This window comes from Rattus norvegicus, chromosome 3 (assembly GCF_021556685.1).
Source record: "Rattus norvegicus strain SHRSP/BbbUtx chromosome 3, alternate assembly SHRSP_T2T, whole genome shotgun sequence".
NCBI lineage: Eukaryota > Metazoa > Chordata > Mammalia > Rodentia > Muridae > Rattus > Rattus norvegicus.
Window position 1 is genome coordinate 7,997,408 of NC_141536.1, and position 16,340 is coordinate 8,013,747.

The 16,340-nt window shown below is 50.3% G+C and overlaps 1 protein-coding gene across 4 annotated transcripts in view; it reads right to left on the reverse strand.

The window, feature by feature from the left end:
- Ccdc187 (coiled-coil domain containing 187) overlaps positions 1 to 8,656 on the reverse strand; it is a 56,441-nt gene extending 47,785 nt beyond the window's left edge. For 3 of the 4 annotated variants that reach the window (XM_087653767.1, NM_001134617.2, NM_001447295.1), the window contains 2 exon segments: positions 2,360 to 2,735; positions 1,466 to 1,974 (listed from right to left, as the gene is read on the reverse strand). In XM_087653767.1, the coding sequence (XP_087509893.1) occupies positions 1,466 to 1,974; positions 2,360 to 2,523 (673 nt within the window). In that variant the 5' untranslated portion in view covers positions 2,524 to 2,735. 4 annotated transcript variants of the gene reach the window in all.
- Positions 8,657 to 16,340: the final 7,684 nt, after the last annotated feature.

Sequence of the window (16,340 nt, forward strand, 5' to 3'; positions counted from 1 at the left end):
GCCATGCCCTTAGTCTCACTGCAGGCCAAGTCAATGGAGCCAAGTGACCATGGCAGAATCCTCTGAGACATGAGCCAAAGAAAATCCTTCCTTTTCTAGGTTATTTTTCTCCAACATTTTTGTAACTAACCCAAGGCCATACCTCAGAGAACTGGCCAGGGCAGTCTGCTGGGAAAAGGCACATAGAAGCCAGTGATGATTTTGTTTCCTCCCTGTAGTTATCTATACTCTCCAAAAGGTGTTCTCCTTGAACGACAGTCACAGAACAAGTCCCATGGGATCCCATTTTTACGAGGTGCCCAGAGTCATCAAACCCATATGGACAGGAGGTAGAAGATGGGTGCAAGGGACTGGGGAGGGGAGGCTGCTGGGGTTGAGGGTGAAGGCCATTTGGAGAAGGGTAGTAGCAATGGCTGCATAGCAAGGACTGGCTGCCTGCAATGAACAGAACGTCTTTAAATGACAGAGACGGGACTAGTGAAATGGCTCAGCAGGTAAGGGCTTGATGCCAAGGCTCATGTCTTGAGTTTGATCCCCAGAACCCAAATGGGAAAAGGAGAGAACCTGACTCCTGCAAGCTGTCCTCTGACTCCCACAACTGGGCTGCAGCAATGTTCTCCCCACACAGATACATATGTGCATAAGTAAATAAATAAATAAATAAATAAATAAATAAATAAATAAATAAATAATAAATAATAAGATGCCTTTTTAAATGGTAGAGATGGCTAATTTTATGTTATGTATTTTACCACGGCTTTTTTTTTAAGATTTATTTTATTTATTATATATATAAGTACACTGTAGCTGTCTTCAGATACACCAGAAGGGGGCATCAGATCCCATTACAGATGGTTGTGAGCCACCATGTGGTTGCTGGGAATTAAACTCATGACCTCTGGAAGAGCAGTCGGGTGCTCTTAACCACTGAGCCATCTCTCCAGCCCCTTACCATGGCTTTTAAAAAGATGCTACTACCTTACGAAATGGACCGATTCCTCCTTAGAGAAATTCCTAGGCAGCTGCCTAGCTTCCAGCATTTTTGATGGGAAGCTCTTCAGGTATTTGTTTAACTGACACTCACCTTTGTCACTCCAGAAAACACAACCTATCTTGCTTGTGGGGTGGCAGGCAGACCTTCTAAATCCCACACTGGCTTTACCAGGTGCACCTGACATTATCCAGTCTTAAACAGACCCGAAGGCTTCATGGACAAACAATAAGTCCCTTCTACAGCTCCACAGGCTCTCTGGGACTCTGTCTTCCAAGGTTCCATCCCTCTCATCTCATTGACACCATGATGAATCTTCTTCACCCTAAACTCAGCTGAGAAGCCCCACCCCAAGCCACCCTGCTCCCCCAGTCCTCAAGCCCTTCCAGGAGCCTTATGAACATAACTTTACTACTTGCCCTCCATATTTCCCACTGCTGTGGCCCACACAAGCTGGGCAAAGCGGCCACTGACCTGGGAAAGCAGGCACAGGAAGAACGTTTGTCACCCTGGGGGTCTTCCGCCGTAGCATTGCTGAGGAAGTCTTGCAGAGATATGAGACACTAGATGGGGCAGAGGTGCCCAGGGAGGCACAGCTACCCTGCCACTGTGCCTGGGCTCGGATTTTGTCCCTCAACTGCTCCAGACGAGGGTTACTCTTTCTGGGATGGCGTTGGGGCCCCAATACCAGGGGTGGTCTCTCCTTCCAGGGCCCATTGAAAAGTGTGCATGATTCATGCCCCCCTGAGGAGCCAGACAGTCTACCGGATGACACAGAGCTGTCCCCATTCCTGGTGTCCATGCATGCAGACCACGTGGGCAGGCTGCAGGCCTTCATGTAGGGGTCTACCTCCTTCATATAATCAGACAAGGCCACATGGGGAGCTGTTCCAGATGGATTCAGCTGCTGAGAAAGGAAAGGCCACCTCGGCGTTGTGGCCAGAAGGTTGTCCTTGGCTGTATATGGATGGAACGCTTCATCCCTTGGAGAGAGGGACAACACAGTCGGTCAGAGCACAGTATCTCAGATGGATGGAGTCCTATACTCCCCAACACCCCTTTCTCTCTGTTTCTACCTCACAGCCTAAGACAAGAGGGACCAGAAAATGGGCATCCCCTGACATTCTCCCTCAGACACTAACCACAACCTTTTTAAGGTAGGTACCAGATCATTTCAATATATGCTTGAGAAAACTAAGGCTAGAGTAGCCAGGCCAAAACCAAAGGCACAAGCAAGTTTTGGCCAGGGACCCACACACTTGACCTCTGTACCCTCCTATTTCCCACGAACAAGCTGCCCCTGGGGAAAGGTAACCACAAGACTACTAGCATTACTAATGCTCTTGTCCTCATCCACACAAACACTACCTGTGCTTGGTGCTGTCCTTCTGACCAGCCATTCTCCCCATGGCCTTGAGGGAGTAGAGGCCTTCTGGCTGGTTGTCCCTGGAACAGTTCTGCAGGGTTCCCCTTGGGTGCATGAGTGGGGTTGTCATTGTAGCTGAGACAGGAGGGTACAGATGGCAAGCCATACCATTTGGGGCCTTGGGCCTAACAGTATAATCACATGGTAGTCTGTAGGTCTACTACACAGTGCCTGTCATGGACTGGCCACTGACTTGCTCTGGGTACTGTCCAGTGTGGGTCCACTGACCCTCAGGACAGTCATTGAAGGAGGGTAGGGACAATGAGTATTAGCCTTGGGTAAACAATGGCCGTGGGATTTCATAGCCCAATGGCTGTGGGCTGCTTGTCATGGGATGGGAGAGAATTCCAGGTGGCCCATGACAGCATAATAACCCCGTGTCACTGAGTGATAGCCTGTGGCTTCAAGTCCTACTCATGGCTCTAGCTGGCAGCCAGCTGCCCCTGACACTCTAGGAAGCACACACTCAACAGAGACTTCTGGAAGTCAATATGATGGGAAGAATAGGGATTCTCTGGTCAGTAAGCCCTGTGGTCAGCACAGTTCAAAGGACAAAAGACTCGAATCTCAACTCTAAACAGGATAACCTTGGACACTAGAGACCACACTCCATCCTGAAGACTGTGAGCCCCTCATAAACCCTCTGCTGTCTTGCCTCCTCCATATCGGCTGGGAAGCAAAGGTAGGGACAGGATTAGAACCCTACCTAGTTTGGGGCTTTTCTTCCCAAACATTCCCAGAGAACAGAAGACTAGGCAGCATGAAGAAAACCCAAGACTTCATTTTTTTTTCTTTTCCTTAATGGCACTGGAGATGGTTCACGGGGCTTGTATGTTAGGCGAGCCTCTTACCACTGAGCAAAGCATCATTCTTGAGACTGTTTCTAAAGGGTCTGATCTAGGGGAGTGGACACAAATCCCTGGAGACAGTAATCCAAGGACAGATTTCTTTTTTTTTTTTTTTTGGTTCTTTTTTTTCAGAGCTGGGGACCGAACCCAGGGTCTTGCACTTCCTAGGTAAGCGCTCTACCACTGAGCTAAATCCCCAGCCCCTCAAGGACAGATTTCTTAAGTGTGAGAGGAGACTACTTTTATGTCACCAGCTCTTAGGCTCTCCCTCATAGCCAGGACATTCTGGTACAGAATAGGTAGGATCCAGAGTTAAGTTCCAGGACCCTGGACACATCTGGTGCCAGCTTTTCTATCCACTACTTTCCCCAAGACTGAGGGAGAAGAGACCTTCCAATTGGCTGCCCCTGGGGAGCTAGCTACCCTTAGGAAGTGGGTTCTGACTTTGCTGTGGGGCCGAGGATGTGGAGGGTGAGCTCGGCCACCTGGGGGCCCAGGTGGACCAGTCTTGGCAATAGTAACTGCATGGTTCTGCCTTGACTGCCCTGGCCTAGGTCAACCCTGCTGGGGCTCATGTACTCCCATGGTCCTGGAGCAGATCCCACTCACATGTCCCCTAATGTCATCAGTGTTCTCTGTAAGCAAACTACAGGGCAGTAACAAGTATATTCAGTTGTCTAGGAAACACATAGGCCTTCTAGACCCCCAGATATGCTCCTCCAAGGGCATGTACCTAGGACAAGACAGCCAGCTAAGATTATACCAGACTGCCACATGCTAGCCCAAGTCAAGACATGAGGAAGCTACATCACCACACCCTAGGGTCTTCTGAGAGCTCTGCTTCAGACTTCCCGACTCCAGAGAGCCTCCCCAGAACAACCCTGGTAGCCTTTACTAGCCTGTCTCTCACCCTGCTGCCTGCAAGATAGGGTCAGCCCTGAGGTGCCAGGTGCTTCCTGTCTCCTTCAGCCTTGGCATACAACAGCTCAGTGAAGACTTCTGGCATGCCCTTTCTCACAGGTCAGGCTCCCAGGGCTGGGACCTTTGTTGTGAAACAGTCTCCTCCAAGATTGAAGAATTCCAAACTAAAGGGAGGCTCCTAAAACAAGGAGGCGAACAACTCAAAATAGCTTCAGGAAGTCCCTGAAATTGACCAGATTACTCAGTGGCCCAGAAGCAACAAAGACTGCCAAGAGTCACTGTCGGAGAAGCAAATCAGATTGAAACCAGAACAGCTTTCTGGGTGAAGCAAAAGCAGTCAGCAGCCTAAAGGAGTTTTAGACCAGAGAACACTCTCTGACCTGTTGCGCTGTCTGCAGACTATGCAGTTGCTCCAGGTTCCCAGCTCTGTGAGCTGTCACCCACGCTGGGGCGGGCCTTGGTCATGCAGCTGTCTTTGAGCCATTTCTGCTCCTGTAAGGAACCCCTCACCCACATTCCTCTAACTGACCTCGATAAAACTCACTGGTTCACCAAGTTGAACTTTGGTGGTATCCCTACTTTGCTCTGTCATGAGCTCCCTATCTGGAGTGTGTAGACAAGTGTGTTGCAGCTCCCTGAGAAAAGTCTTGTCACACAAAGACCTTGAATGATGGTTACCTTTGGCACCAAGAAGCTGATGAGGTCCTGCTAATGTTCTCCTACCGGCAGAGGAACAGGGTGGTTCTAGGAAGAGGAGACAGCACTTCCTCACTGGCTACCAGCCCTGCTTCCCACCTACAGGAAGCTGCTTAGGGGCCAAGCTGTGTCCACCAACTGGGGCTTGACTTGTCTGGAAAAAAGCCGCACCATAAACACAACAGATTAGCCAGAACCAGTAGTGGCTGTCGCTTTGAACTGAGGTTTTTTTTTTTTTGTTTTGTTTTTTTTTTTTTGGTTCTTTTTTTTTCGGAGCTGGGGACCGAACCCAGGGCCTTGCGCTTCCTAGGTAAGTGCTCTACCACTGAGCTAAATCCCCAGCCCCTGAACTGAGTTATTAAAACATTCCTGATGAGCAGGAAGATAATACCCAGCATGCAAAGCAGCAGCATACCCTGCAGAGCGGCTCCCACACACCATGTCTACCGCCGCCATGCTTCGGGCTGGGAGTTCCTATCCTGTGTCTCCCAGGCCACCCTACAGGCTTGGCACCCCGCCCTTCCTGTCTCCTTCAGCCTTGGCATACAACAGCTCAGTGAAGACTTCTGGCATGCCCTTTCTCACAGGTCAGGCTCACTGGACGCCTCAGTTGCAGCTCCAAATTGGAGCACAGGCTACCTCTGCTGTCCAGTCCACGACAGGACAAAATCTACAGACTTCCCACTTTGCCCTAGGACTGCCACAGCAGCTGGCACGACAGAACTCTGCACTGTGTCTGCTATAGGGTAGCTAGGAGCAAGGCTTCATGGCCTCTGGGCAGACCATAGCCCAGGAAAAAGAGCACACATGCCCCACACAAGCCAGGCCTGCACCTACTGCCAGCAGCACCTCAGCCAACCTGGAAACTCATTGCAAGGCTCTGGAGCTCTAAGCCCCTCAAGACCCTGCTCTCGGGCTCCTGACACCAACCTACCATCCTCTGTGTCCATGGGTATAAAGTAGCAGTCACACATGTCCCCATTCATCCTGCCTCCTCCCTTGCCTCTCTTGGGAGGATAGTCCCTACTGTCCTAGTGTGTGACTGGGGTCCCCACATTGATCCCACACTGGTGGTACCTGCCAGAGTCCCTCTGCCTTCCTCAAAGGTCAGGTCATCAGAGATGTGCACAGACTTGCAAGCTCTGGCCTGTCCCCTTCATAGCATTGACAGAGACCCCTGAAAGGCTGGGGATTATGTCAGTCACTGATGGCTTTGACCTTGTGTCATGTCTTGACAGCCCTATAAAGCACGCTGACCAAAGGGACTAAGTCACACGTCTAAGGTCCCGGGCAGGGTCATATCCAGAATACCAAATCTTCTCTACAATTCACTACACCCCTGCAACCAGCAGCCACCTGGGGGTCCTTGGGACCGTGTAGAATTTCACCTCGCAGACAGCTTGCTATCAGGAAAGGGGTGGGAGGAAAAGCCATCAGAATGGTCATGTGTTGTCTGTGCAGCAGAAAGAGGGCTAGGTCGGTGACCTCAGGCAAGTTCATTCAGATCCTTGGGCCTAAGTCTGCTCCTTAGTAGAGTGGGAAGGGCTTAGCAGGGCTCCTGGAAGGTCAGAAGTGCATAGAGGACAAGGTGCTCACCTGGCTGGGCTTGGAATTTTCATCTGTCTGTCTGTAGGTCTATCTGTCTGTGCATGCCATAGACAGAGCCCAGGCCGCTGTCCAGGTCCTCCATGAACCCCCTAGGTACAGCTAGGAGTGACAGTTACTGGACAGTGTAGCTAAGAGGCACCTCCCTCTGCCCCCTCCAGGCTTCAGCCAAAAGCGTTTGCTCTGTTTAGGCTACAGTCTGGGTGGGCAGGTGGCAGCCTGTGGGGAGGGGCTTTCTTCTGGAAGCCTGCAATGACTCTAATTAGCCCCATTGTTTATTTCTCACCGCCTCCTCTCTGGCAAAGGCAAACCCCAGAGCAGGCTGGGGCAGTCAGTGAACCGTGAAGGGGAGCAGGGCACCACACCCACCACAGTGAAGGGCCCTGGAGCTGCACACCTCAGTGCACTCCACGGCAACAGTGATTCAGGCCTGGCGTCCTCACGTTGGCATGGCACCCAACCGCCAACAAGGCCTCCCAGACTGCAGCCTGATCAGCACCTCTGCAGCTGCCAACCGTCCTACTCTGAACACACCATAAGACGGACGGCCAGGAAAAGGAGCAGAGTCTCTGGCTTCTAACAAAAGCACCCTGGTCTCCACAGGCCAAAGCAGGTCACAGCTGGGAATAACTGGCAGATGGCAGGGGCACCCTGGGTATAAAGCACAAATCTCTTCCATTACACACAGCATACACATCATGCACATAGCACAGAGAAACACACGAGTGCACGCGCGCGCGCGCGCGCGCGCGCACACACACACACACACACACACACACACACACACACACACACACACACACAAACCTGCAACTCGGCCAGCCAGCTCTGTAGCTAGTGGTTTTGATTTGGGTGCACTTCTAAATCTCGTGAGCCTCTCCTTCTACCCCCACAGCCTATTTCAACTGTCTGCTCTCCACAGAAGCCAACCGATGCCTCGGGTGGATCTGAGCTCCAGGGAACAAAGGCTACACAGAGGTAGCAGATGCAAGTGTGCAAACACCAGACACAATAGAAGTGACTTGGGAAGGGTGGTACCACGCAGGGAGGCAGACACAAGTCCTGAAAGGATGGCACTGAAGCAGAGAAGTGGAGCGGACCAATGGCTGACTTCTCCTCAGAGGAGGTGGCAGGAAACGCAGACACAGATGCAAGGAGCCCCCCTCCAAGTCACCCCTACAGCCCAGCTCCTGCAAGCTCTTCCCTCTGCTAAGCAACCAAGAACTGTGACACAGCAGCCCAGTAAACCTTGGGAGACACTGTCCCTGCCCCACCAAAGTCCCCAGCACGACTGGGACCCACGCAGCCAGAGTGAAGGCAACTCCCAGCTCACTGCTAATGTGAGCCTAAACAGGAGGCAAAGGCCTGCCAGCTTTTCTATTGTCCCTCAGCCCCACCTTCCAACAACAGCAGTCCCTGCTGAATAGGCTCTGGTAATCCTCCTTACTGTGGACCACAGTTCTTCAGCAGGCCACCACCTGGGGCATTCAGACCCAGCCTGCAGAGCACCAGGCTCTGGCTCCTTACTGGAAGCCATGAGGAAAGCAGTGTTACCAAATTCATAAAAGGAAGAGCAGACAGCCGCCTCTATACAATCTCCTGGAAGCTGAAGCCCTCAGAGCTCTGCTCCTAGGACCTTGCAACATGCCAGCTCCTGCCCAGGAGCATCCATCTGAAAGGAGCCCGTGGGCACCCCTTCCTAAAGGGTTCAGAACAGGGGTCTGGTAAGCACCAGCTCTGAGTGTCCACAGCTGCCTTAGCCCTTAACACAGACACCCCTACTCCAGGGGCAAGGGCCATTCCAGCAGGCCTTTCAGCCAAATGGTAGTGCTGTAGCCCTCCAACAGACACTGCAGTCTAGGGCACACACAGGGAACTCCCAATGATGGGGGCCTGAGCCCAGTGGAGGGTAGCCTGAAGGACGGAGGGACTAACATTTTTCCTGTCCACCTCTGCTGCACCACCCTCTCCCATACTCTGCTTCTGGAACTTGCCCCTCCCCCCAGAGACTTGCAGAAGACTGGGCAAGGATGTGGTAGGACCCTCCCCAGGTACTCACTCACTGGAAGGGCAGCTGGTAGGCAATAGCCTAGGAACAGGAGGCTGGGTGGGTATCTAAGAACCCAGGGCTGGAGTCAGGGAGAGAGGCGGACTTGTACGAGGGTTGCCAGAGAAACCCTGACTCCTCCCCCCAATCCCTGCTTAGCACCTGGGAGGCTGAGTGCCAGGGGCCTTATCTGTGCAGCTGCCCCATGAGGGCTTGTAGGCAGAGTACAGCACTGAGAGGTTGACTTGAACGAGGGAGGGGTTGTGCACACACCTGAGGTACCTCCACCCTCTCTGCTCTCCTCCCCGAGGCTGTGGTGACTTATCTTCTGCCTGGTCCGGAGCTCTCCCCAGATCTCGATGCTGGGTCAGAGCGTGGCTGCTCCACAATGCCGGCTGCAGGCCTTCCCCTAGCTCCTGCCTCTGACAGCAGCAGCCTGGACACTTGAAAGCCTGCAGGATCCCAGAATGCCAACAAGCAGCTTCTGAAACATGGATTCAGGCAGACTGGGCAGAAGAAGCAAGCCCTGGAGAGAAGCCAGAGGACTTTTCATGTGGGCAGACAGACAGACATGGTCCAAGGTCCCTCTGGTAATACCAAACTCAAAGCCTGAAGAGCCACTTTTGCAGCTGTAGAGGGCATCCTTGGGACAGTGACAGATCTGTTGGGACAGCAGGATGCTGGGGTCAGACTCTGCCTAAACCCTGCCACTTTAAGCCACACACGCTGGGTCTTTGAAGTGAAGAACCTACTTTTTTTCAGGGCTGTGACATTTGAACTTCCTTCTGGGGTGCTAATGTGTAAGACAGAGCTGTTAGCCTGCTCTCCCTTTCTGTTTCCTGGACACCAGACAGCAACCTGGGGAAGGTCCTCTCCAGCTGCAACTTCTGGGGATGCCAGCAGGTGGCGGGCTCTCCCCAAGCTGTTTGTGGAGTTGCCCTATTGGAGATGCCGCCGAAGGGCACAGAGCACCCCTCCTACCCCAAAAGCACTCCAGAAAAAAAAATATCAAGAAATTCCTCAGCCGGGGGCAGGGTGGTGGGTGGTGGCATATGCTTTTTTTTTTTTCTTTTTTTCGGAGCTGGGGACCGAACCCAGGGCCTTGCGCTTGCTAGGCAAGCGCTCTACCACTGAGCTAAATCCCCAACCCCAAGAAGTTTTTTTTTTTTTTTTCTTTTTGGCATATGCTTTTAATCCTAGCACCTGGGAGAGTGAGGCAGGTGGATCTCTGAGTTCAAGGCCAGCCTGGTCTACATAGCAAGTTCCAGGACAGCCAGGGCTACACAGAGAAACCCTGTCTCAAAAAAAAAAAAAAAAAAAAAAAGAAAAAGAAAAAAGAAAAAAAAAGAAAAGAAGAAAGAGACTAAAAAAAGGAAAGAAATTCCTTTAGTTTGGGGCAAAGGTTGGAAGATGGCCTTGCTCCTGGGACACACAGGTACTTCTTGTCCCCTAGAAGGACCATGGCAGTGAGGCAGGTAAGGAACTCAGTGCTGTCCTAAGCATAGCCACTCTATCGACAGCAAGACCACACTCAAGGTGGCTCCTGGCCCTAGGCAGGAAATCCTGGAAGGGTGGCTTCTGTAGTCTAGAATACTGGAGATCTGCAAAGGGTCACCCCCAGTCATCATCTATACTCAGTGATGGCCAAGACTTGGACCCAGCATCTAGCACCCGAGAGTCATTCCTGCATCAGAAAAGCAAAAGGCTAAGCACAGAGGCCGAGCTGCAGAAGTTTTCATGTCAATTTGACACAGCTAGAGTCATGGAGCGCGCTCACGGCCTCTGCATCGGTTCCTGCCTCAGGTTCCCACAAAGGACGGTGTGTGATTCAGGATATGTGAGCCAAATAAACACTTTTCTCCCCAAGTTGCTTTTGGTCATGGCGTTTCATCACAGCAATCCCAACTAAGACAGAGGTCAATCTGTAAAGAACCAAAATTCCTGAGACCCTGAATCCCACCAGCAGCAACACCCTCACCCTGAATGAAGTCTCAAGTCAGCAAAACAACATGGAGATGTCTCTCAAGGAGTTGTCTGGATTCACTGAGGCTCATCTGCAGTGCTGGCTTAACCTCCACCTCACTTCCAGAAAGTGACGGCCTTTATACCATGTGAGTGACAAAACTTTCCCTGGAGTGGAAAGATGAAATACACATGTCTATTCACCCCAATTAGGGATCTCATGTCAGACCAAAGTACTCTAAATACCACCAAAATCCAGCTTAGTGAACCAAAGAGTTTTATTGGGGTTACTTGCATGAGGTGTTATTTATAGGAGCAGAAATGACTCAAAGACAGGTATATCGCTAAGGCCCACCCCACCATTGTTGACCATTCACAAAGCTGGGAAACCTGGAGCAACTGCACAGGCAGCAGGCAGCTCAACAAGTTGGAAAGCAACTCAATTGGTTGAAACGGCTTCCAAGCAGCTGCACAGGCCTCAAGTCTTCACAGCCTGGATCCTCTGAGAGGAGTTCTTAGTTTTTGTTGCTTTTTCTGGCAGAAAGAGGGCCTAGTGAATCTGGTTAGTTTCAGGGACTTCCTGAAGGTATTTTGAGTTGTTTACCTTCCTATTTAAGATGCTTCCTACAGAATAGAATGTTTCAATCTAGGAGGAAACTGTTACACAACATGCCAGCTTTGCAGCTGGGCCACTGAATACGTGGGAACAATGCTGGAGCTGTCTAATGGGTATTTCCAAGTCACAGGCAGGGGACATGTAAGGAGTGAGGCCATACAGATCTTTGCCAAAGCTAGCGGGCTTCAGGTTCAAAAGAAAAGCAAGGGATTTTTTTTAAAGATTTATTTATTTTTGTTTATGTGTATGAAATTTTTAGATCCATACATGTTTGTGAACCACATGCATGCCTGTTGGATCCCTTAAAACAGGAGTTATGGCCCTCTTGCTCTTTGTTCTCTTCTCTTCCCTGTCTCTTCTCTCTACCCTCCCCACCTCCATGTGCCCATGGCGGGCCTCCTTTGTTCCTCCCCTCTTCTACTCTTCTCTCATTAAACCTCTCCACATGGGAAAAAAAAACCAACCAACCAAACAAACAAACAAAAAACAAAAAAGGGGGAGTTATGAATGAATAGTTTGCAAACCATCATATGAGCGCTGGGAATAGAACCAACGTCCTCTGCTAGAGCAATAGCGCTCTTAACCACTGCTCTACATAGCAGGTTCTAGCCCACGGTGTAAGACCCTGTCTGAAAAAGAGTGTTGGGAAAAGCCTGTATACAATTTATCCCGGTCACAGGAATAGCAACAGTCAGGACATTATCATTTCTAACAAGTTGTGCACATGCATGATGAGAATGAGATAACCCCAACATAACAGAGGGGACACTTTTCTGCCAAACACCATGTTGCAAATGTCATACTTAAGGGCAGGGACCAAAAGGTCTAACCCATGAAGTCATGGAGATGGCTAGTCCCGCCCCCTGGGCATCCTCGGCAGCCGGCTTACTCAGTATGAGTACTCACAGTTGCTCTCTGAGATAGGAACCATGGCATGACGGCAATGAGGGCTCAGAGGGAGCCTGCAGAGGCAAATCCCACTGTGGTGGTTTGAATAAAAACGGCCCTCAGAAGCTCATAGGGAGTGGTACTATTAAGAGGGGTGGCCTTGTTGGAGAAAGTTTGTCACAGGGTGCTGGCTTTGAGGTCTCAGGTGCTCAAGCCACACCCACTGTGACATAATCTTCCTGTTGCCTGCTGATCTGGGTGTAGGGCTCTCAGATCCTCCAGTATCTTCTATGTCTGTGTGCCGCCATGCTTCCCACCACTCTCGTGGTGTCTCTTCACAGCACTAGAGACCTTAACTAACACACGACGTACCTAGTCAATATATTGAAAAACACAGTCAACCTGTGTTGTAAGGCTCGGATGGTGGACACTATCTCCATCCTCGAGGACCTGAGGATACAGGACATTATCTCCCTTCACCTCTAAACACCAATCCCACCCCAGCAGTCAGATTATATCCTCCAGGCTGATGCTGCTACGCTGCTTAGGCTGCCATGGCTCCAAGGCATCCTCCAAGCTGTGATATGTTCTTGGTCCATCTAGCACACTGCATTCAAAACATACCACAACATGCAGCTACGGTGTGTAGCTCTGCCTGGAACTAAGCTTTTCTGTCCTGCCCTTCCCAGAGAGGCATTCTTCTAAGTCACATCCATCAGCTTCCTCAGTGAGCAATGCCTCCTGACCTTTTAAGCAAAGAGGCCTCAATGAAATGCACACACCAAGAGGGTGTTGGCGTCAGGTGACACATCCATGTCTGACACTTGCCCGGGTATGATCCTAAGGCCGTGTCCTTAACAATTCCAGAGCCAATGGTCAGAAATCTTGCTGGGTGTCCCCTTCCGGTACAAGCCACCTGCAGTGCTGACAGAGGAGATTGGAATCTGGTGACTGCTCAGGCTACAGAGTCCTCACAGTGACATGCTCTGACGATTCACAGGGTGACAGAGGCTTAAAGCTTTGCGCATGACGTGGCACAGGGAAAGACTCATAGCAGGCCAGACTTCTCTGTGAAGTGGCGTGTAGAGAGACGTGTGTGGTGGGGATGGGCTTGTTTTTAGTTCCAGACAGAGAATTGTGATCCAGACTCAGGGCCCACATGAGGAGTGAACGCTCATGGACCTCAATGGTCTGAGTACATCCTCCAAATTGATGTTGCAAGAAAGCCACTAAGAAATTAGATAGGGATGGGGCTGGAGAGACGGCTCAGCGGTTAAGAGCACTGGCTGCTCTTCAGAGGACCTGGGTTCAATTCCCAGCAACCACATGACAGCTCACACCTGTCTGTAGCTCCTAGTCCAGGGGATCTGGAACCTTCAGACATACAGGAAGGCAACCCATGAAAGCACATAAGATAAAAATTAATAAATCTTTTTTAAAAAATTAGATACGATCCTGAGGGTAAGATACCAGTCTTCCAGGGCCAGGCCCTGTATAAGAAGAGGTAGATACCAGGGGGCTGCAGAGGAGGCTTGGCCTCTGAGCTGTCTCAGCTTCCCTACGCACAGGAGGTCATTTGTCCCCTCTCCCACTCTCTTTGGTCATATACATACATACATACACACACACATATGTATATATTATATAATTTTAAAGGCAAACTGGACAACTTATGGGACATAAGTCCAAGACTACCTCGTGCTACAGAGACCCTGCCTTTAAAACAAAAACCGTGCTGGCAGGTGGTGCAGTGGGAGAAGGTGCTTGCTGTCAAGCCTGATGTCCTGAGTTCAATCCTTGGAATCCACACAGCAGAAGGGAAGAAACTGTTCCCAAAAGTTGTCTTCTGACCTACACATGCATGCTGTGGAACACACACACACACACACACACACACACACACACACACACACACTGTGACATGTAACAAATAAATGAATGTGTAAATGAATGAATGGATGAGTTTAATATTTTAAAAAACCAACAAACAATTTGCTTTTATTTTAACGATGCTTCCAGGGGGTCAGGGTCAATTCTTGGATCCAATCTGGCTTCCCAGAAAGGAAGTAAAGATTGATAAGTAGAAGGATTCGAGAGATGGCTCAGTGGTTAAGAATACTGTTGCTCTTCCAGAGGTCCTCAGTTCAATTCCTAGCAACCACATGGTGGCTCACAACCATCTGTAATGGGATCTGTTCTGGCGTGCAGGCGTACATGCAGGCAAAATTCTGTATACATAATAAATAAATCTTTTTTAAAAAGATTAATAAGCAGGCAAGGGGCCCTCAGACTCATGCACCTCCACTTGGGTCTGCAGTCTAATTGGCTCTAGGCCCTGGGTGTCTTCACCTGTGGTAAGAACAGGCAGCTCTCCTCAGTTACAGAATCCCACTCTTAAGCTTTGGTATCTTGGTCCTGTTGGGGATTGGTTTGAATTAGTCTAGCTCCCAAAATCTGGAACCTGTGTGTCCAAATGCTGAAGATCCTTGTCCCCAACTGGTTTTTGACCAATCAATAAAGAGCCAACGGCCAATGGCTAGACCTTTAGATTTGCACAGGCTAGGAACACAGGCCATTTCCCCAATTACGTTTGGGGTAGCAGACACAAAATACAGATTTTAAAAGATGTTAACTCAGAAGTACCAGAGGGGAATGTTTGCTAGCAGCAGGAAGGATTAGAATTGTTCAGTCTTTGAGCTAGTGTGTGTGTGTGTGTGTGTGTGTGTGTGTGTGTGTGTGTGTGTGTGTGTGTATGCGCGTGCGTGCATGCATGTGTCTTTCATTTGAGAATCCAGATGGCTCCTGGGTGGGTGCATGCATGAGACCCAATGGGAGCACAGAGCAGGTTAGCAAACCTCACTGCAACATGGTCCTGCAAGAAGAAAGCCTTAGTTACTTCTTTAACACTGTGGTGAGACATCACGACCAAGGCAATCTATGAAAGGGAGGGCTTAATTGGATTTGTTTGTTTGTTTGTTTGTTTGTTTGTTTCAGACGGTTAGAGTCCGTGATAGCAGACAGTTAGAGTCCATGATAGCAGGGGGTTAGAGTCCAATGATAGCAGGGGGTTAGAGCGAAGGCAGGCCAGCAGCTACAGCAGAGAGCTCACATCTTTTTTTTTTTTTCTTTTTTCTTTTATTTTCAGAGCTGGGGACCGAACCCAGGGCCTTGCGCTTGCTAGGCAAGCGCTCTACCACTGAGCTAAATCCCCAACCCCTAGAGCTCACATCTTTATCTGCAACCAGGATGCGGAGGGGACACTGGCAATGGCACAGGTCTTTTTTTTTTCTTTCTGATTCAAGGATTTATTAAGTCATAGGTGCAACACATACTGCTAACTGCATTACAAAAGATCAATGTAAAAACACTCCACAATTCTGCAACTGTCAATTGAAAAAAGTTTGTTCTAGGGGTCTAAAAGCCCAACACTATTCTTGCCAGTGAGATAGGTTATATAGAATGGCGTCAGCACTAGCAGTTGACAGAACCTCACAAACCCAAAGGAACATCTCCAGGCAGAGCCACCACAAGAAGGAAGCGTGTGTCCAAGTGGGTGAGGTCTTTTTAAATCCCACCTCTCTTCCCAGCGACACACCTCCTTCAACCAGGCCACACTTCACAATCTTTCCCAAACAGTTTCACCAACTAAGTATCCACCACTCAAACACATGAGCCTGTGGGGCCCGGCCATTCTCATCCAAACCAACCAGTGAGGAGAAACTGAAGACCACGCCAGCTGGCCAGCTTTGACTTGTTATTCGAAGGCAGACTGAAAGAGAGCAGAGAAGGGACTGCTGTAAAAAGAACAGCCAGTAGCTGGTCACCAGACATAGGGGTCGGGAAGAAGAGACTGAGGAAAGAGACCCTCTGAGGCGAGACAGAGTACAAGTCCTCCTTCCTGAGGTCAGCTAGTCAGACAGACAGACATTGCACAGGGACTTTACAAAGCATGTGCAACCACTGAGGGATGCCCTGTCTCACATGACTAGGGGAGAGTGTCACACAGCCAGTAGGACATTGAGGCTTGAGTTTTGTAGCTTCAGGGGAATGTAAGGGGCATCCCAGCTACATCCTGAGAACCTTGTCTCCTCAGCTCCTGCATCCTGGGTCCCTACCTCTCTGCAGCCTACCTGTCCTGCTCAAAGTCCTTCAACTGTCCCCACGGGTCTCCACCAACCCGAGCTCAGTCCTGCCCAACACCTACCCCTAGATTCCATCCTGCAGCACGGTGGCCCTTGCTCCCAAACAGCTGGGGCTGGAACCTGAGTGAGATTAGATGGGCAGTTGTGGGAGGACCAAGGGCCAGATGGCTTCCTTGTGCAGCCAGAATTTTTCCAGGA